The sequence below is a fragment of the Lepidochelys olivacea genome (genome assembly GCF_965140295.1).
Source record: "Lepidochelys olivacea isolate rLepOli2 genome assembly, chromosome: 7".
Lineage (NCBI taxonomy): Eukaryota > Metazoa > Chordata > Testudines > Cheloniidae > Lepidochelys > Lepidochelys olivacea.
This window is the reverse complement of record NC_140417.1, coordinates 26,861,077-26,884,044: the sequence shown is the minus strand read 5'-3', so window position 1 is coordinate 26,884,044 and position 22,968 is coordinate 26,861,077. Positions and strand designations below refer to the sequence as shown.

The 22,968-nt window shown below is 38.0% G+C and overlaps 1 protein-coding gene across 1 annotated transcript in view; it reads right to left on the bottom strand.

The window, feature by feature from the left end:
• ERC2 (ELKS/RAB6-interacting/CAST family member 2) overlaps nt 1-22,968 on the bottom strand; it is a 754,764-nt gene that overhangs the window by 101,140 nt on the left and 630,656 nt on the right. Inside the window, exon 20 of the mRNA XM_084633053.1 lies at nt 19,052-19,186. Within this exon, the coding sequence (XP_084489179.1) occupies nt 19,052-19,186 (135 nt within the window). The remainder of the gene's footprint in view (nt 1-19,051; nt 19,187-22,968) is intronic.

Sequence of the window (22,968 nt, the reverse complement as noted above, 5' to 3'; positions counted from 1 at the left end):
ACACACATCTATGAATACAGTTTAAAATTAAAACATTAGACTGCAACTTGAAATAGATATAAAAGATCATTTCTCACCCCTCAGAATAAAACTGGAACTTTCGTTTATAGGAATGGCTATGCCCATATACCCTCCTCATCATCCTGCGTGCCAGATATTAGGAGATTCACAGAGAAGATGTTAGCATTGGAATGAAAGAAGAAAAGGTTAGTTACCTTGGTGCATGTTAAGGCACAGTGATCTTGGCTATTAAAAGCATGAGTTACAAAGAAAAAAGTTTTGCACTTTTAAGCAGCAAAAACAACTGAACAATAGTTTTCTGTAGATCAGAGAATCTGCATCTGTAGCAACCAGAATAAGAACAATGAAGTAAAACATTCTTCCCACCCAGTTAAAATTAAATCCAAAAGTGGATTATAAAATTAAATTTTAGAAGATTATACTTTTTTAAAAGCTGATTGTTTGCAGACGACGTGAATTCATGCTTACTGCAGAAACACTTTAAACCTCATAAGTAAGCAAAGAAGTAATTACTATAATCAAACAGCTTCACATTCTGTAAGGTTAAAGGATACAATAAAAACTGCTGAGGTATCAAAAATCTCTTTTCAGTGAAGTACACTTTTCTAACATATAATCAATCAAATATATTATTTAACGAAGCCTTAAATACGGTATATTGCTAGAATACTATAAGACAGTTTCTTTGCTCTTTTACAGTTATTATGGTAGGGTTTTTTTGCTTGTCTCAGTGACAGTTGCTCATGGAATTTTCATAAACTCATATTTTAAAAAATCATTATTTGGGATACTGCTGTAACGAAAAAAGATGTTCTTTCCATTTATTATAGGCTTGAGGTAAAAAGGTTCACCAGAAGAATGAAATGTTCCTCCCCGAGTATGTTTATTTGCAGATTTCAGTTTTTAGTATGTTCCTTAATCTCTCTGCTCAGAGATGTATATATATGTACACATGCTACACTTGTCTCTGTGGACTTTCATCCTGAATGCAAGAGTTAGATATGTATGAATATTGGGAGGAAGATAAAACAAGGAATAATATATAATTTTACCTGGCCTTTTTTTTACATGATACTCAGATACCTATGTAGACAGACAAGCATATACCATGTACATGTAATATGTGTTTCATTTAATTTAACATTTCAAAACAAATAAAATCTTATATTTTATATCCACCCATTTATATTTTAGAAATTAAAAAAAAATACATGGAACTTTTCAGTTTCCTAACATTGAAAGCTAGCTGGTGTAATGTAAATTGCTGGTACTTAATTCAATTTAAAAAATAAATGAAATGAGTGGCAATTAATTATGATTGAAACAGACAGGAATTTTAGCATGAAAATATACACTGCCGGTATCACTACTGTTCCTAGTCCATTCTAGGAATTAAAAAAAGAGCTCCCAGATGTCAACTGTTATTAAAAACCAGATGTTAAGAAAGATGTCTTCCATGTTGCTGAATTAAGTAAAGAAATCTGACAGTCAAATATAAACTTAGCTATCATTTAACACAGAAGAAAAGTGGGCAAATTCCTTTAAAGTTAACTTGGAATATTTCTTAGTTTTAAGGTTTGCACAACTATAATAGGCAGTAAAGAAAGTGTAATGTCTGAATATTATTATTCTCAATGAAGGGCCAAAACTTGCAGAACTCCCATTTGGCTTGATGCTCCGAAGTGACAAGATATGAATAGCTCCCACTGAATTCTGGAGGAGTTACTCAGGCCATTCATTTTGACTGAAAGAAAAGGAGTACTTGTGGCACCTTAGAGACTAACCAATTTATTTGAGCATAAGCTTTCGTGAGCTACAGCTCACTTCATCGGATGCTCAAATAAATTGGTTAGTCTCTAAGGTGCCACAAGTACTCCTTTTCTTTTTGCGAATACAGACTAACACGGCTGTTACTCTGAAACCTGTCATTTTAACTGAATAATTTAGAAGTCATCAGGAGTTTTGCTAGATTAAGGCCTGAGGAAAGACTACATGATTTCACTCATATAGAGTAGTTTGATCCCATTTTATTCACCCAGGAAACACAAGTTATGTTAATCTTTGTTAGTAACTTAAAAAAAATAACTACAGAAATCAACAAACATAGGGAACTCCATGTTTACCAAGAACCTTCCTTAACCACATACAGCTGTTCTACTGTCCAGTCCAGTGATGGGCAATGTGGGCTGCACGTGGCCTGTTAGGGTAATCCGCTGGTGGGCCGCAAGACAGTTTGTTTATGTTGACCATCCACAAGCATGGCTGCCCACAGCTCCCAGTGGCTGCGGTTCGCCGTTCCCAGCCAGCGAGAGCTGCGGGAAGTGATGCGGGCCGCAGGGACATGCTGGCGGCCGTTCCCCGCAGTTCCCATTTGCAGGAATGGCACACCGTGGCCACTGGAAGCTGCGGGCGGCTGTCCCTGTGGACGGTAAATGTAAACAGACTGTCTCGCGGACTGCCAGCGGATTACCCTGACAGGCTGTAGGTTGCCCATCACTGGTCTAGTCCATTGTTAATTTTCAATAGGCAAATATTAATTTCTTCTTTAACTCTCTCAAAATTAAGAATTATGGCCTAAATTCTGTTCTGAGAATGCCGATGGACTTCAAAGGCAAATATACCCATGTACCTGAGAACAAAATTTGGGATTTTCAATAAAGAAAAGAAAAGGGATACAAACATGGAAAATGTTCACTCCTTACCTCCATAACATGGAATTAAACTCCCATATTCTGCCCTCCCTATATGTGTGTCTCTCTTTTTGAAATAGAGAAAGCAAAATATCAAAATTTGGAGAATGACCTCACCCAGAGCTAGCGCTAGACATAAGCAGACTAAACAATTGCTTAGGGCCCTGAGCAGCTCAGGGTGCCCCCTATTAATTATTAGTATTTTGGGGAGGGGGAAAAATATTCCTGAGGGGTCCCCAAATGGGCTAGCCCTGGCACAGATCTCACCACACGTTAAGCTGTGGGGGTCATTTTCTGGTTTGTTGGAAAATATGTGTGCTCCTTTAAGGGCTAGAGAAATAAGTGACTTTTTGCTGAAGCTGCAGACCAGGTCAGTGTGGGGATGCTGAGCCATCCCTGCAGGTTCAACCTGAAGTAGAAAAGGGCTTTTCCTCAACCAGGCAGAGCAGCACCCACCCTCCCACGCTTGGGTTTTGTCAGAATTTGCTGTGGGCATTGTGCTAGTCACTCCTTTCTTGGGAGCCTGGGAGGAATTTTTCTCTTACTTCCAGATTGGCCAAAGCAAAGTGTGTGTGTGGGGGGGGGAGGGTTGCCTTCCCCACAGCAGGTTCATCTTAGATTGGGTGAACATGGAATGGAAGTTAGGCTATGATGTTGCAATTTATTATGTAAATATATGGCAGATGTCCAGTGCAGGTACTCTGTAGGGAAAGGCTACAGTGATGAGATAAAGTGGGCTGGTAGAGGATCTAAAGGAGGTATTCTTTAAAGAGGAGGAAATGGGAGAAGAGGCGTTTCGGGACTCCTATGACTGATATGGCAGGGAGCCAACCCCCCTCATTTATAGCTCCCCTCCCCCCCTTAATCCACATTCAAGGGGAGAGAGAGTGAGGTTGCAGCAGGGCTGGATTAATCTTTTGTGGGCCCAGGCAACCGGACCATGGCCATGACCCCTGCTCTCCCCCAAGGCCCCACCCCACTCAGCCTCTTTCCCCCAAGGCCTCACCCATGCTCCACCCCGAGTTCCCACTCCCGCTTGGCCTTGTCCCCGCAAGGCCTTGCCTGCCACTCGCACGGGGGTGAGAGGGCAGAGAGGAGTGAGCAGCAGGCAGGGCCTCAAAGGGAAAAGGCCAAGTGGAGGTGGGGCCTCAGGGCAGACAACAGACAGACAATGATGGAGTCTGTGGTTTTATGAGACACCACAGTTGAACTATTTCTTTATATGACAATTCCTTTCGCAGTGCTATTACAATTTTTGCATTGCAAAACTAAAACTACTGTACTGAGCTATGGTAAAAACGTATCATGTATATTATACTTGCTCACTATGCATATTCCTGTCAACAGTATTGCATACACATCAATAGGAGAATAGGTCCAGGTTGTGAACTATGGGTATGTCTATACTACCTGCCGGATCGGCGGGCAGTGATCGATCCAGTGAGGGTCGATTTATCACGTCTAGTCTAGACGCGAAAAATCGACACCCCCCGAGTGCTCTCCTGTCGACTCCTGTATTCCAACGGAGCAAGAGGCGCAGGCAGAGTCAACAGGGGAGCAGCAGCAGTCAATTTACCACAGTGAAGACGCTGTGGTAAGTGGATCTAAGCATGTCAACTTCAGCTATGTTATTCACGTAGCTGAAGTTGCGTAACTTAGATCGAGAGCTGCCCCTCCCCAGACAGTGTAGACCAGGCCTATGTAAGAAATACCTGAGGGTTAAGAAACTCCACAAGATTCCACCTGTGGATTTGTGCATAATATGATTGGCAAAATGCAGTTTTAGTGTGGTTATAGAATGATTTCTAGGGGCCAAATTTTACTCTTGGATTTATTCACATGACTACCACTGACTACAATACAGAGCCATTTGTATGTGATCTTATGTTAATAAAATCATATGTAGTTAGATTGAAACTGAAGTTTATTGCAGGTGGATTGTTACTGTATTCATTTGCCTTTTCTGATTGTTTTCAAAATTATGCTATTCAACTTTTCTATTGAATTCACCATTCTCTTTGTGTCTTCCCCTCTTTTTGAAAAGTTTGGTTCTTTTCACAAGCTTTGTCTATCTGTTCAGTTTTAATTTTAAAAAATATGTTTGCCACATAACTCAGATTGGCAACTGATTATCATAATCTTTTATAAAGAGAAAAGGAGGACTTCTGGCACCTTAGAGACTAACCAATTTATTTGAGCATAAGCTTTCGTGAACTACAGCTCACTTCATTGGATGCTGTAGCTCACAAAAGCTTATGCTCATATAAATTGGTTAGTGTCTAAGGTGCCACTAGTCCTCCTGTTCTTTTTGCGAACACAGACTAACACGGCTGCTACTCTGAAACCTTTTATAAAGAGTAAATTTATACAAATTGTTTGGAGGATTTCAATATGGGGGACAGGTCTCATGCTGCCACTAGTAAAGAAGTGACTTCAGAACTATTAGAAATCTTTTCCTCTTGTAGAGTCTGATCGTGTTTTTTAATCTAACAGAAAAAGGCATAACAAGATCCAATGGTTGAAAGCTGAAGCTAGACAAAGTCACACTACACATAAGGCATCTTTTTTTTTTTAAAGAGTGAGGGCAATTAAACAGTGGAACAATTTACCTAAGAATATGGTGGATTCTCCATCATTTGCACTCTTTAGATCAGGATTGAATATTTTTCTAAAAGATTGGCCTAAACTGAAACACAAATTATGGGCTTGATGCACCTGGGTGAGGTTCATTGCTCTGTGATATACTGGAGATCAGACCAGTTGATCACAATGGCCCCTTCTGGCTTTCAAAACTATGAATCTATCAATATTAATAAACTTCCTCTTCCATCTTTTTCTTTTTCCTACATATGTTTTGTTGTGAGACACTTGCAACAAGATCTTATTTTGGGAAAGTTAATTTAGTTAACACTATAATCTATTATGCTGCACAAATGAGTCAGAAACTTTAGCTGGATTTTTATTTTTCTAACGGTAAAAACAACATCAGGCAAGTCTCAATTTACCTTGTCTAAAAATCTACGACAACATTATTGTGACTTAATTTACAGCTTCTCTAGAAAATAAATTGCATACTACATCTCTACTTCCTACCCCACACCCAGATTATGTACAGAAGACCCCCAGTATTTTATGATCAAAGACATATGCCCACCATAATTGGGCATATCCCCAATCTCAACATCTCTGAAAAAAATTATCTTAATTTATTCATTATATTAACTTTTGTGTCAATACTCATAATATTAAATTATGGCTTCTACGGATAATAGTGATGGACTGACCTAAAAATATTGGGTGCTGGTGTGTGGTTCAGACAAAAGTTGAAAATTTTTGTCCATTATCTGTCTCATTGGAGCCTCCTCCCTATGGTACCTTAATCTATCTCCAATATCCTGATGGTTTAAGATCTACAATTTTTGCCTTTGCTATTGTGCACTCTTTTTATCAGTTTCCCAGGATTACACTGAAGCAGGGGTGGCCAGCCTCAGCCTGAGAAGGAGCCAGAATTTACCAATGTACGTTGCCAAAGAGCCACAGAAACATGTCAGCAGCCCCGCATCAGCTCCCCTCCCCCCTGCTCCCAGCACCTCCCGCCCACCCGCCCACTGATCAGCACCTCCCCCTCCCTCCCTGCACCTGCCGATCAGCTGTTTCATGGTGTACAGGAGGATGGGGGGGAGAGGGGAGGAGCGAGGGCACGGCAGGCTCGGGGAGGGGGCAGGAAGGGGGGGAGTGGGGCAGGTCCTGTGGCAGAGCCAGGGGTTGAGCAGTGCGCGCTCCCCAGAACATTGGAAAGTTGGCGTCTGTAGCTCCAGCCCTGGATTCAGTGCCTGTACAAGGAGTCGCTTATTAACTTCTGAACAGCCACATGTGGCTCCAGAGCGCAGGTTGACCACCCCTGCACTAAAGTGACAATCTCACTGACAAAATAATTGTAAATCTTGGCCCTGGTAAATTTAACACAATTACACAGAGGATAGGGATATTAAAAGGACCTATTTACCATTGTCCACACAAATTATATGTAAGATATGATTTTTCATATCCCTGTAATACCTAGTCACAGTGGTTTCTGTTAAAAACATGAGGACTGCTTCTGTACTATCTTACACCTTCTGTAATCATTTATGCTTGTGCAAAGTGGTGTAAAATGGTACCAAATCAGAACCATAGCACTTTACACTCACCTTGTAATTCCTTTGTTTAGATATAAATGATTATCCAAAGTTCAAGATACTGAAGAATCAGGATGACAGTGTTCAAATCAAAATATTCTACTATGAGCTAGAGTTTGATAACTCAATGAAGACAGATAAGTCAGTGCAAAAATGAGTCTATGATTCTTTGAAGTACACTGAGGTATATTGCCAGTCAACACATTATTGATGCATTATGGTGCAAACTGAAATTTTAAAATGCCCCAGCAATCGTTACTATCAGAGACTTGCACCAGAAGAAGTGTTAGTCTCTCATGTCAATGTGTACCATAGAGAGTCATTAATCTATGGATCTTTCAAACAATAAACCATAATCAAGCAATTTTGACTAATGTATGTGTATACATTAGCTGCTTTTCAAACCTTGATATTTCAGTTGGTTTATACATTTTAAAATGCTGAAAAGATACCAGCTCGCATTACAGATTAATGGCATCCAAAACTTTAAATCAAAAGCAAGTTTTCAATTATATACATGCAAAAAAAGCATCTGAAAGCCAACATATATCTTTATTTTTGCAGTGTTATTTACTAAAAATGGGTAATGATTGCATGCCACGTACATTTTGATAATCTATGTATAAATCTTTTAACTTGGCTTTACCACAACACTGCTGGCCATTGAGATCAGTCTAATGCTATTATGATGGCCCAGTGATTCTGATCTAGTACCTACTGAAATTAATAGCAAAACTTCAACTGACTCCTGTGTTGCCTGGTTGGGCCCTTAACTTGTTATGCTTGATGAGCTTGTATAAAATATATTTGTTATAATACTGAAGTGTATCTAAAAATTGATTTCACAACCATATTTCTCAGCTTCCAGATCTTTAAGGTCTATCTATCAACAGTAAAACTGTGGCAGCTGAATGGAACTCTACTAAAGAAGGCATTAGAAAAGGGGTATCATGTTAGCCATGGCTAAAATAATATGTATGTGAATTTTGTAACACATCAGGTGACTGAAAATTATAAGCCCAAATGACTGTTGCTATGCACATTGGGTACTCCTGTACACAAGTGAGCGCAAATTGAATGTAAAAGGCTCTCATTCTGATATGGTAGCATCCTGCACTCTGTAGTTCATTGGCATAAACAGCTACAAAAAAGCACAGAGCAAGAGTGAATCAGGCCTTATGTGTCTGATTCAAAAGCGAGCCAAGAAATCCCTTCATGAAGCTATAATACTGCAAACAAGGTATTTTTTCATTAACAACATTTTAGTATTTTTATAACATTCTTTATCTAAAATAAAATAATTCTAAAATATTAGCTGAGATAAAATCTCTTTTTAGATAAAAGCTCTCACAACACAGGTAACAGAAGAACCTAGATGAGTTAAGCCATTCTGCCTTTCTTACTACAAGAGACGACCCTACCTGACAAGGCTCATCACAGCTCCCTTTCATGTTGCATGCATGCTAAAAATTAACGTCTTAATGTGGGGTAAGTAAATGTGGTGATAACCTGCTCATCTCTTGAACTAGCTTTCTAAAGACTGATTTACAATCATATCTCCTTATTGTGTGTGGCTAGTGATGGTTCATTAAACATGTAACTACAAGTCCTGAGACATTGCAAACAATGATGCTTACATATATTAATTCCCTCAGAGCTATTTCTATTTCCTTTGATGTGCACGTTTACTTGCTTTGTAATAAAAGGTCTTTAAATTATACCTTTTAAACTCAGGAAATCTTAAATATTTATAACAACTCTGAGAATGTTTTATCTGTTAGTCACTTATAAGAAACTTGAAAGGTCAAATATATTTTAGGGCCCAATCCCACAAGCCTTCCGCACATAGAACAATAGTTGATTTAAGTGAGAGTTCTGTGCACGAATGACATGCAGAACTGAGCCTGTAACTGGAAAATGGGAAGAGACTGGCTGTGAAGATTCATTTGCAACTTTGGTGAATAGAGCTTTGGGAGCTTCATATTCTGGGGGTCTTTTTTATACTCAGAAAGTTGAATAAATCTTAAAAATTCCTTTAGCTTTAGCTACTGGAGTCACAGATATATTTTCAAATCTGTCCATGACAAAAGTGGTCACAATTAATAATGAGTCAGCAAGTTATAAGGAGGGCCTTAAAATAAGTTCCATAATTTGCCTATTTGTGTATACTTAAGATGCACCCAAATATAATAAGTAGGGCATATAGCTTGTGACCACTGACTTTATCACTCCCTTACTAACAATAATATGAATAAGATGTTTCACCATGTACTTATGTATTTTAAAGCTTTGTCACTAGATGAAGCAGAAATCCAAAGCTTCCTACAAGAAGCGGTCCATGAAATTAGATTTGCAATGCAAAAATTTATAATCTCCTTTGTAATGAAAGCCTATGACATGCTATCTCACGTATATAACCAATATTAGAAGTATCAGATATGCAATTTTTGTTATCAAGTTACTGTAAATTACGGAATGGAATTTTTTTTGCCTCTTTCAGCTGCTTTGTAAACCTACTTTAGACTGTGATGGTGGCAGTTAATTTTTCTACTAAGCAATGTAAGATAAATGTAAACCTCTATATAAGTACTGTATATCCTAATGCACACACTCTTGGGAAGTGATGGGAAGAAGTTTCTACAGCTAAACACAATCTCAAGAAATTCTTCCATATGTGGAAAAGACTCTGCAAAGCTGACATATAAATATAGATATATATAAATATACACACAGGACAGTATGTATACATTTATATCACATTCATTAAACCTCAAAACATAAAATAAATTTATTTCTCTAAGCAAAGGATAGGTATACAGAATCCATCTCCAGGAGGTAACATAGACAGTAAAACCAAACCTCTGCACTCCAACTTATTCGCCAGAAAAAGTGCAACTTTAATATAATTAAAAGGCATATGAAAATTCATATTGATGTAATAATTATAAATATAAGGCTAGGGATAACAACAATAATAAATATTTCAAATTTACATAGCTTTTTACTTGATTAAAGAGCTTACTAAACATTAATTAACACTGTGATATGAATATAAATGCAGCATTGTCAAATTAGAATAAACTAGGGATGAGCCTGAGCTACAAAACTGAGATGCAGATCAGAACTTCCCCAAAGTTCAGGGCTCTTTGGACATAGGGTTTTCATCTGGGCTATTACAAATATAAAAAATCTGCTGTGAAACTTCAGTGTGAAACCAAATCCAATCTTCCCCAAAGGCCAAAGGAGGTTGGATGAAGGGTTGGTTCAGTCCCCTTTTTGGAATAAAGTAGGTATTAATGGCTATGTAAATATTAAAGGCAGGACTAGTCCTCTGCACATTGTCTAATCTGCAGTATGAAGTCATCATTAAGGCCTTGAGTCAGGAAGGCACATAAGCACACGTTTAATTTTAGGCACATGACTAGTCTCGTTTACTTTAGCTAGTTACTCAGTCAAGGCCGAAGTCTTGACTTTTGACTGTATAAAGAGAATGAGAAATACAGTGGCTGCCACTCAAAGGTCAGCATTAGCTAACAGCTGGCACACAGTAGTATGTGATATACCAGTTTTCCTCCATGCCTGGAACAAAAAATAACCGTGACAACTGTGTACTACATGATGCTGACCATGATAAAAGTTGTTTTTATTGTATTTATCTTAATAAGGGTGCAATATCTTTATTAAATCATAATATTTTTAAAATAAAATATTTGTAAAATAGGCAGGATTGACTGTTTCATCTGAGGAATGTTCTATTTTCCTGAGCTACTATGACCACATGAATTGGAAGTTATTCACACCCTAAGCGCTCTAAAGTGCATGTGCCCAGCAACATGTGAAAGTAAGGGGAAATACTGTAAAACCTGAAATTACTTTTACTATCACTTTGCACTTCACTCTAGCATCTTCATCTTTGCATCTCAAAGTGCATTACAAGCATTAATTAATTAACACCATCCCTGTGTGGTATTAATTAATTTATTATTACTATTATTATTATACAGAATCCATGCCAAAGTTGTATCAATGGTTTAGTAATTTTGTAGTTTAATGTTTTCCGAAAGTCAAACAATGAGTCAGTGTCTGGAACCCATTGACACTGGCTCTCAAGGCTGTGCACTAAACTGCTATACCACAGTAGCTCCTTCTTATATTAGAAACTGAGTTGGTACTTTCCTTATCAGTCCAATTTCTATTGTTTTTGAGACATGTAAAAAATTTAGTTTTACATACTGATGGGCTTAGAAAGCAAGCTTTGGTTTTGATTGTGGCAAACTCTCGATCATGTTTTTCTTTTCCAGTCACAAACCAAAACCAGACCTAGTTTAATTTGGGTTTTTGATTCACAGCCTATATTTTATACTTTTCAAATTACCATATTCACTTGATATATTAATAAGCTAAAGCTCCTGGCTAACCCCCTGTCCTTCCATAAATTTGTAATATTGAACCTGGTTTTTTACATTTCCATCCATATACTTAGAAGCAGGGTAAGAGTCAGGTAACAGAAAAGCAGTGTTGCTACCTCTCACCATATCTGGTGGTTTGTTTTCTTTTTAAAGCCCAGGGTCCTAGAATCCTGTGATTATGTGAGAATCTCAGATTTCCTTTTAATAAGGTACATTTGTAATCCTCGTGGCTGCAGAGAAAAGTATGAAAACATCACCAATGTGTACCCTAAAGGCTCTAAAACCAGAAGGCAAAGAAAAAGCACCTAAAATATTACTTTTTAAAATTTCATGATTTCGTGTGGGTCAGAGTAATAATTGTTGAATGCTTGGTATTAGCAACACTAACAAAGATCAGATTTCTTAGGTTTTGTTCCTGGTTCTGGGAGCAGACTTTCAGTAGAGAGCGCATTATCACATTCTTTCTGAAAGGCAATGTGGCAGAGTGGATGAACATTGGGTCTGTAATTATAGAAACCTGTGTTCTATTCCCAGTTTAGCCTGAAGTGAGCTGGTATCGGCCCCTCTATTACCTTATCTGTAAAATGGATGAATGACAGTTGCCTCCCTCTAAGGCAGGGATGTGACACCTCAGTTAATAAAAAGGGTTGTGAAGCACAGAGAAATATTATCAGCAGTCAATGGAAGATCTGGGACTAGAACTCAGTCTGCTGGTCTGAAGCACTTTCCTCTAGACTACAAAGTGTTGGGAGGAGGAGAGTCTCTCGAGAAAAAGCTTCCTGGAGGTCTATACAAGACTAAGGGGTCAGGAGTGTCCAAATCTGGGTGTTCAACTTTATCCCCCATGAGTTTTTTTGTTCCAGTGATCCAGATTAAATTATTGCAATGCACTCTACATGGGGCTACCTATGTTACAGCTACTTGGAAACTGAAGCTAGCTCCAAACGCTTATTAAGGAGAATTTCATTTTGGGAGCAGATTACGTCAATGCTCCAGGATCTGCACTGACTGCCAATAAGTTTCCAGGTGGAATTTAAGTAAGTTGCCAACACTCAGGCACAAGCTGAAGGGAAAGAATCAAAGAATCTAACTACAAAGTTGCAAATTTAATTTGTTTTTAGAGTTTGTTAACAGCCAATTCTGGATGAAAGAACTGAAAATTACAAATACTGTACTGAGGTGTATTTATTTTACTTTTTTGAACTTACTCAATACCAATAAATACTGAGAAAGATTTTTATACAAAAACCAGAGGTACAACAATCATGTATGTACATATTGTGTCTGACTCTCACATTGCCACACAGGGGAGTATGGGAGAGTAAGAATATCCCTATTGCTTATGCGGCTTTCTTAGGGCTTCTCTGGACATCGAGTCCAGACATATGAGGCTAAGCTGGGGCTGTGTACCTTTACTCCCTCCTCTCCCGGGCAGAAAATGAGGGGAAGAGGGGCAGGGAGTAGGTAGAGACTTAGTTATTCTCCCATAACACACCAGTCAGTGGATTTGATCAGGCTGAAGAGGAGGAGTATGCTACACCCAGTAAAGGAGTAGTCTCCTCGGCCAGGAGTCACAATTCCTACCCTGGGTTACTTCTGGGGCAGCACACCCTCATGCTGCTCCTTACTCAGGGTGAGCTGTAAAGTCTCAATCTTGCCCTGACATAGCATCTGTAATGTAAATATAATATATAAATTACAGCTTGAGCAAACAGCATCATGTGAAAAATGGGAGTGTGTTTATTCGTCGCCTAGGTTGTGTGTATATGTTATCTACATATAGATTGATAACACACCCTCTCTCTTTATAGCAAGCATATGCACACACAGACATACATAAAGGGCAGAGATGGCCTTACTCTCCCAAATAGATGCTGAGGGGTAGAAAATCTCTTACTCTCTAATGCAAGCGCACACACACACACACACACTTTTTCATATATGCAATATATAATATCAAAGTTTTCCAGAAAGATATGTCTCTCTATATAGATACATGTCTAAAACTAGCAACATTCAAAATCATCAATATCAACTCAATACAACTTTGACAAACATATTTTTCAAAGTTAATGCTGTGTGTATTTCAAATATCTTTTTTCTGTCAAGAACTTATGCTTTATCTTTTGGAATTTCTGCTTAGTCTTCAAAATTGATAGACAACCTTGAAAGGGTAACTAACAGTCCCTGTTAAGTGGCATATGTGTTACAGTGTGCACCATCTTTTTCTTCTTATAAAATTAAAAATACCCCCCTGACCATTTACACGTTTATTTTTCCAGTTTATTCTGTGGTTTCACACCATTACCAGCATGTTGGATCATGGTCACCAAAAACCACACATCCAGAATTTTGTATGCAATATACTGTTGTGAATGGGAAATAAAGGTTTGCATAATAAAACCACATGACAATCAAACTGCAATAACAAAGAGTACCGTATGGAATGGCAAACAATAACGGCGCACAGACAGAGAAGAATGATTCATAATGGAAAAATGCAAGCACAGGCTAAGATTAGTTCTCTCATATTCATAGCTAGCATGCTGTTCTGTTGGAGATTCTTTTTACAATGATTAGCCTATGGATCTATTCATTTTCTCAATGCATAATTAACTAACTGCCATGGTTTAATTGCTGTACCATCAGTTTGCTGTCTTGCTGGTTTGTTGATATATTCACCTTCCATTTTATTGTTACCTCCTGTTCTTCAGGTCCTGGACTGCATAATCTTCTCTCACTAGTGTCCTACAATTCTCATCACACCTCTTTTCTGAGTCACTGCTCCCCTTCCTCCTCATCTCACTCCTCTCCCTTACTTCCTGTCATCTCTATCTCACATCCCTTCTTCACTTCCCCTTTACTGCTCCAAGTCCACCCACTCTACCCTCAACCCTCTGTCCTCTGCTCACACACAACTGCAAGTCCATATCTCACTTCTGCATCCTCCATCAATTCCCCTCCTTGTATCTGACATAATCTGCCCAGAAACCAGCTTCTCAAATCCCACAACCATCCCTGACACCATCTCCACTCCAGTGGCTGCCCCTTCAAACCTTATACCCATCCGCACCTTCAATACCTTCCTATGCTCCTTCTCTTGCTCACTCTGGAATACTTATTTCACTCAAAAAGAGATGACTGCTATGCAAAACCTCCTCATCTCTCCTTCCTTCCATCTCTTCCTATCCACGGAAACAAAAATTTCCATTGCTATGCCACATCTCTGCTTTGGTAGCTGCTCTTTTTTGGCCTCTCCTTCTCTTACCTTTCACTCCAAATATCAGATAGTGGCATCGGGCTACTACTCTCCTGTTCCTGCTGTTTACAACTCCCCCCATTCTCACTCATTCTCCTCCTTTGACCCTCCCGCTCATCCACCTGCTTTGATTTTGACACCTGGCTTTCCCTCTTCTTCACCTAACATTCCTTCACTTTCACCTTGCGTGATTTCACCCTCCACATTGATGCTTCAGCCAATTATTTTTACTCTTACCATTACTTCCTCTTTATGTACTACTCTGGATCAACTCTCCCATTCACCCAAATGGACACTTCCTCACCCTTCTCTTCACCAGACATGATTTATTTTTCTCACCTCTCACTCTCCAAGTTCTCTCTGACCAACTTTTGATTTCCTTCAACATCGCCCACCTGCCACCTACTTCTCCTCCTCAGTCTTTCTCCAGCCTCCACTCCACCAGTGTAATGATTTTTTTTACTGCTCATATGCCTTCTTCTCTGTTCCTCTTCCGTCTTCTGACTCAGCTGTAAACCCTCTTCAGTCTCTCGTTCTCTTTGGGTTCATTCCTCTCACAAGCATGTTTTGCTCTATCCTCAAACACCTCAGCTCCACCTGGCTGTCCAATAAAGCCCAATTTCCCTTCATATCCAAACTCAGTCAATGTGTCATCTACCATCACTGACCTAAGTTTCATTTGGACCCCCCTCCACTCTGGCTTTCACTCTCTGAACTGAAACTTCTCACATTAAGGCTCCAAGTACTTTCTTCTCAACCAAATCTTATGGCTTCTACTCCATCTTCATCCTCATGGACCTCTCTGCTTTCTTTTTACACAGTTGATCAATGTACTTCATGATATCTTATCCTCTTCCCAGGGCTTTCATTCTTCCAGCCTCTGCTAATTCTCCTACCTCTCTCTGGCTGTTTCTTCAGCATCTCTCATCTCCATGGGAGGACCATAGGATTCCATCCTTGCCTTCTCCTCTTCTTCTTTTACATCCTTTCTTTGTACAAACTCTTCTGCTCATATGGCTTCAATTGCCATCTTCATGCATGTCTCTCAAATCTACCTTTCTATATCTGACCAGAATCCCTCAGTCTAATACTGCACCTCAGCCTCTCTCCTCCTATATGTTTCACCATTGACTTAAGCTTAACATGGTACAAACTGAACTCCTTACCTCTTCCCCTGCATTTTCTGTCACTATTGACAATAGTACCATCCACACTGGCTGAACATTCTCAATTTCTTAACATTTGTATATTTCATGGTTGTTTTTACAAACCACACAATTTTTTCATACCATTATTTAATTTACCTGCCAAAATAAATGAACTACCAAATGTTATTGGAATAGATTTTGCATTCTCGTGCACCAATGTAAATCAGGTGTAACACCATATTGTCAATAGAATTGTGAGATCAGAATCAGGCTCTCTTCCTCCTCCTGCTATAGACCCTGTGCCTTCCTCCTATTAATTTTCTTCCGTGCTCTCCTGTCGAGCTGGTTCCCAGACCCTTCCTCCAGTTGCTGATGGCTTCATCATGCTCTTCAACTCCTCCCCACTTCTTCCTAGTCTGAGCATACTATTGCTTTGACCCCTCCCTTTTCTTTTAAGCAGCACCTGCATCCTTCTCTCATCCCTGCCACCCTCTCCAAACCCTTCCCCCACACTCACCTAATACACTGGATTTCATTCTTGCTGCAAAAGTCTCTTATGACCATTTTCAAACTTGATATTTTAAAAAGCCAAACCCAGCATTCAAAAAGTTTTCATCTATAGCTGGCACATTTAACTTCCACTCTTTACTAAGCACATTCCATTGGAATTTGGAAGGGATTATTAATGGCTACCTGACTGCAGTGGAAATGCTGTTGAAAGATATATAGAGATATATAGATATATTTTCTTATCTTGAAATGTAAGGTTGGTTCATTAAATAGAATAATTTCAGGCTCAGCTTCTTTTAATTGTATTTCCTCTGTAGTGAGGACTCTAACATCCTTTCTTACGATAACAAAAATGATAATAGGCAAATATCATATCCATGTGCTCAAAAAACTTTTAACAAGTATGTCATTGCTTTGGTGTTCTGCAGAAGGGTATCAACGAAAGAGTTCAGGCTCTTACCAGACTCCCCAAACTGTAGGATTTAAATGACATTTTGGTAGGGACATGTTAATTCTTTAGCATCAGTGTATCTGTAGAAAAATCTTACAAAATCTATATCTCCAATTTTAAATATTTACTTTTAAAGACCACATTTTTTACTGAATATAAAAGTGTGTATGACTTCTTTACAATGCAGCTTTTGACCTGCAGTCATATTGTGCAACCTGCAAAATTGCAGCGCTATGTTGGCTGTGCTCTTATGGTGCAGCACAGTGTTGGCTGTGCTCTTATCAAGTCTTACTGTGACTAAGCACAGCCCTGAGCAAAGGTTGGTGTCCTCTGTAAGTTGCCACCAACAGAGATGTAACTCTGGGAGGCACTGTGAGTCACAATTCCTCCCTCCCCTGCTTCCTTCTTTCTCCCTTGGAGGTAGAAAACCATTTACTGCTTGGTAAATGGTTTGGAAAACTAGTCCCTGAGTATGTCACGTAATCACTTAGCAGCACCTGGGTGGTGCAGGAGTACTGAAATAACCATCCTATGTACAGACAAGAGGGCACTATCATATGTGAAGATACTGTATCAAAAATATCCTAATGAATTCAGCCTACTTCTAAGTATAGTCTCTTCAGAGGAAGACAGGGGGCCATCAAGTGTCTAAACTATAAATAGAACAAAGTATTGTATTATTCTTTTCCAACATACTGAATATTTCACAAACCATCTCATCTAAAAACTGACACCCAGAAGCACAATACTGTAAGAGATGCTGCTGAGTTTCGCTGTCTTGGTTTGCTGTGTTGGTCCTCTGGCTCTCATCAACCCCACCCCACTGAGCTAGTTTCTTCTAATTAGTGGTGAGGAAAGGAGAAAAGGGGGAGGAAGAAAACCAGAGGTAAAAGAAAATAAGAAGGAAAAGATTTTGCAGATAGCAAACAAGAAAAACAAGTATTTCAATAACACGATATAAAGGAAAAGAAATAAAAATCGTAATCCTTATAGTTTCACACAGTTAGGGTCAAATATAATTTGGTAATAATAATGTAATATAAACAAAAATTTAAACACAAATATTCTGACAACTGTTTAGCAGTTTTCAATACATTTCTCAGAAATCCACTTCAAAGCCCCAATCCTGCAAAGACTTTAGCATGTACATAACTTTATGCATATGCATAGTCCTATTAATTCCAATGGCACTACTCATATACATAAAGTGATACATGAGCTTAAGTCCTTGCAGGATCAAGGTCTTAGCATTTCAGAAAACAAAAGGCCCTCAGTTTCTGTTTGAAAACATATCCATCTTAAACATAACAAAATCATAAAGTTTATTGTCAAGGTATCCACTTTATGCAGATTGCTACAATCCAAGATTACGGAGGCTGAACATTTGACACTTACCTATTATTTGCCTATTTATAGCAACATTAACTGCAGAACCAGCATAAAAAAAACTTCCTAAAGACAAATTTTTGGGGTGCCAATAAAATTATGCATATTATGTATTAAAATTATAGGCAAGGTGATGTACATTGCCCTAGAAATTGTGCTAATACAAAATTAAAATGGAATCACATTTGAGTAATTTTTGATTTACTTTATTTTTTCACATTTTGTAAAAATATTAACATTTTAATATCATTATTATAAACAAAACTTGCATATTTTTATTTAAAAAACAAGTTCTGATATTTGTAAAAGTGATTCGTGATTTAGGTGATGGCTCAATTTTGGGGTGTCCAAACTGACATATTAATGGGTCCCAATTGTCAGAGGATAGTTACTCTGAAACAAAGGTCTCTTGAAGATGTTTCAAGTTCAGCACGCAAAGACTGAGGCCCTCCAGAATCACTAGTCATTTTTGAAAATTCACTCTAAAATATATCCCAAAACATTTACATTTTGTTTACTATAAGACAACCAAAACTGAGTTAATGCAATATTTGCCAATGAATGGTTTCAATTCAAAGATATTTTCATAGCCAGCTTAGGAACAACTGAACACAAGCTCATACTGGAAATGCTGACCAAGTCTTTGAATAACAGTTATTCCAAAAAGCAAGTACCTAATAGTGAAGTTGCAGTAACTATGCAGCTCTCCAGTAACTTTCTATTTAAACAGTTGAATGGTAACTCTGCTTAGAAGCTTAAAGCAAAAGAAAAAGGAAGAGAGGGAAGGAAAATATTATAAGACAGACAAAAAGAAAAACAGAAAGAGAAACGAAAACGTTTAGATTCCCTGAGTGATGGAAATAAATACCAAAGCTATTAGTTTCAGTTCAAAAAGTGTATCACTTATATTGTTTATTATTTCTTTGGAATATTTATTTTATCTTGAAATTTCAGAATGGTAAAAGGGTAAGTGTGAAGGTAAGAAAGGAGGTGACTGACCTGATCTGGAGAGGGTCGGTGATTTGAGTGCTGGGTCCTCCCAGGAGACCGGTGGTGGTGGTGGTGATGGTGGTGGTGGAAGTGGTGATGGTCATCATCATAGTTGTCTGCCATCAGTTTCATTCTGTTCTGTGTCTGATCAGGGAAAGGGACACAATTCCATTGATTGCCTGTTCTGTTCATTCTCTCTGAAGCACCTGGCAATGGCCATTTCAGAAGACAGGATACTGGGCTAGATGGACCATTGGTCTAACCCAGTATTGCCACTCTTATGTTGTTAAGTGCTGGAACATATCGGTCAACTACAGACTTGAAAGGATGTACAGTACGGCACCCACAGTTCTCCTTTCATTTCAAAATCTAAAAATGTTATCATAAGTCAAATTCTAAGCCCTTGAGCCCATGATTAGCTCTATGTAGGTGCAAGGATCTGCCAGCAGAAGCCAAAGGCAGGACTGGGCCTAATTAAGGAAAGAAAGAAAACACAGTTTTGTTTGTTTCTGTAGATACCGTTCCAACCCCACTGAAGTCACTGAGCCAAATACGGTGTCAATGCCCCATGCAATCACACTGATTTCTACACAAATAGGATCACAGAGTGCAGAATTTGGCCCAGTAAATTCACTGGCTTTTAGGACTGTAACAGAGCAAAATCTAGCCCAATACTTTTATGTTACTATTTTAAAACATGAGTTCCTGGAATAATTGCAAGATCAGATTAAAAGGAATATAAATTTTCATGCATACTAGCAATTACATTAGCATTTACAGTAACAAAAATGAGAAGTTATGGTGAACGCCGTATCTTCGCCTATTTTTAGGGTTTAATTGCAAAGTTTCTTCTTTTACTAGGATCAGGCTGTTAAAACAATCAGGTATAAGAATCCGAAGACTGTGTAATACACATACAGGTACACCATGTTAATCAGTGAAAATAAGTTTTAACCAGATTCAGATTATGAAAACAATTTAAAAGATTTGTCATTTCAGTTATTGACTTCTAGAGGTAATAAAATATAGATGCCACCAGGTAATAATAAATAAGACACTGCCTATAATTGCAATTACATTTATTTCATATCATGTGACACTCAGAGCTCAGCAATCCAGACCTTGGTGGGTCACACTAAAATATCTGTATTATGTAATTTCCCAATCATGCAAACACTTATAACTGGACAGAATACTTACTACTGTCAGTAGTCATTATTTAAAATAATTTCAGCCATGCTTGATACATTGTAATCAAGAGATTACCTACCTGCACCTGACAAACCCATGAACAAAATTCAGTTGTTTTCAAATTCCTTACCCAGAGTTTGTTGGAGCAATTAGATGAGGGTGCAGTTAATATAATTTAGATGTCAGAATGATATCATAGGAATCTGCACCCATGTAGTTTTAGTATTAAATAATCCAATACAAACTTGAGTTGAACTACTGTTTGGGAACATTTCATTCTTAAATATGAAAATTAATGCTTGCCATTAAATTCACCAAATTTTGCAATTTTTTTCAAGTAGAAAAGCAAGAGGTCTGTACAATAAACAACCCAACAAATAAATACCATATATTCTAGTGCTACAACCAAATTTTATATATAACTATTTTGCTGTAGAAAGGCACAGTATGGGGGAGGTTGTGAATTATAGGGATAATTGAAAATAGAGATGTCGTATTTGTACTTACTATACAAACATATACTACAGCAGAGCTCCCCAATAGGATTGTGTCCATTGGGTTGTGATGAGGGCGAGCTCTGTTACCTCAAGTGAAATACCACAAAGCACCCACAGAAAGTGCAGGAGCAGCCAGAGGTAAGATACATAAAACCTCTTGGCAAACACTTGGCAAATATTTAGTCACTATCAATATTTTTATAGTATCTCGGGGGCAATAAAATGTTCAAAAAAGGATCACCTCAGTGTTTCAAATAATTAATTCCTCCAAAGGCCAGGTGGCAGAGTAATTGGAACAATGCCCCATCCTTGTAATCAAATACACTGCCACATGCTAAGTCACTGACAAACCCATATTTTCCATTTTGTTTAAAAAGAGATGATCTCCCATTTCCTTTTAAAACAATGGAAGGATGAACAGCAAAAATGACTGAATACCAGAGCTGGTTGGGAAACAAAGTTTCAATTTTGTGGGAAACTGTGATTTCTAAATGGGTTTTCTACTGAATAGAACAAATGTCAAATGTAGAAATTCCCCACAAAAGAATTTTTGTGTGCAAAATTTTGTTTTTGGTACAATCAAAACATTTTGTTTCAATTTTGACTTTTTAAATGTTACTATTTTATTTTGTATTACTGTTTATTTTATATTTTAAATTAATTTTATAAATATAAAAATTGTACAACAACATAAAAACATAAAATAAAAATAATAAAAACCCTATAAAATAAAAATTTCAAAATGAAATGTTGAAATCAACATGTTTTCACAGAATGTTTTGACTTCAACAAATAGGTATTTTTAGACCAAAACATTCCACTGGAAAATGTCTGACCAGCTCTACTGAAAATCAGCATGAGTAATGCAGAGGGAGTAGGTGAGACGGAGGAAGAGCGAGGAGGCCTGTAGTTTAGGAGAAAATATGAAGTAACGGAGGCTGGCAAAAGGGAGCAACAGTTGAATATGCACCGTTGGCTTCACAAGAGCAGCCACTTGAGGCTACAAGGAACAGAGCACTTATGAAGGTGGAAAATTTGGAAGCTACTACCAGCAAACTTATCTCAAAGAAAAATATATGGAATGGCACAGAGGTACCCCAAATTTTGACAGGTTTCATGGTGAAGATTCTGTGAATCTGTCAAAGATGGGAGTACAATTAATTTTCTGTCTTATCCCCTTGCCCTTTATGCACTAAAATAAATACCTACAAACTGAAATTGAACAACATACTAATTAAAAACATACCCTTGATATATGTTGCATCTTTAAGTTAATTACTGTAATAAATGAACCTACATCCAGACTCTTGTTTCAAGGGTAAGAGGTATAGGAAAGGAAACCTCTAAATAGGACAATGGTCTAAGATCTGTAGAGGGTCTTCATTTACAACTGCTCTTGCATTTGGATTAGACTTCCTGCTAAACAATGGAAATGGGTTCCAGTCTTTTATCTTTGGGCCTTCTCTGTACCTGAAGCAATGGCAGCATGACTTGCACAGGTGCCATACTGATATTAAATGGTGCTCCACGCCTGATACTCATCCAAACCCCCTCATAAGATGTGTGAAAGCTGCAGAGAGGATGTTATAGCCTGTTATTCTAAACTGAACTGTTAAAATTGGAACCACTGGAACTATTGGTTAAGTCTAGCTGACTATTATGGAATTTTTGAATTATTATTCCGTTATCTTTAAAATGGCAGACACTGAATTAGTATGATTTCAAAATGTTTATAAAGATAAATGATATGCATCTTAAGAAATCAGCACCATACCAGCCAGCTACCTATAGTTTAGCAGAAAGATTAGTTTAAACAATCAAACAAGCTTTGGGTTCTTTGCAAAGAAGACAATCAGTTCATGAACACCACAGACAACATGCTAATTTCTTTTTAACTTACTGAAAAACAGCAAATGCCACTAAATGGAATCTTTGGCACATCTAATGTTTGGGCAATAGTAGCATACCTACTTCATCTTACACTGGTCACCTGAAGAAGAGCTCTGTGTAAGCTCAAAAGTTTGTCTCTCTCACCAACAGACATTAGTCCAATAAAATATATTACCTCAACCATCTTGTTCTCTAATATCCTGGGGCTGCAACAACACTGTATACCTTGGAAAAAAGACATTTAATAACTGAGTTACAACTTACTACTATGATGTATATTTGGAATAGGAAATAATGTTGCTAACTCCAGTAACGCAGTGTGGAAACTACCGGTAAAAGGTGGTTGTT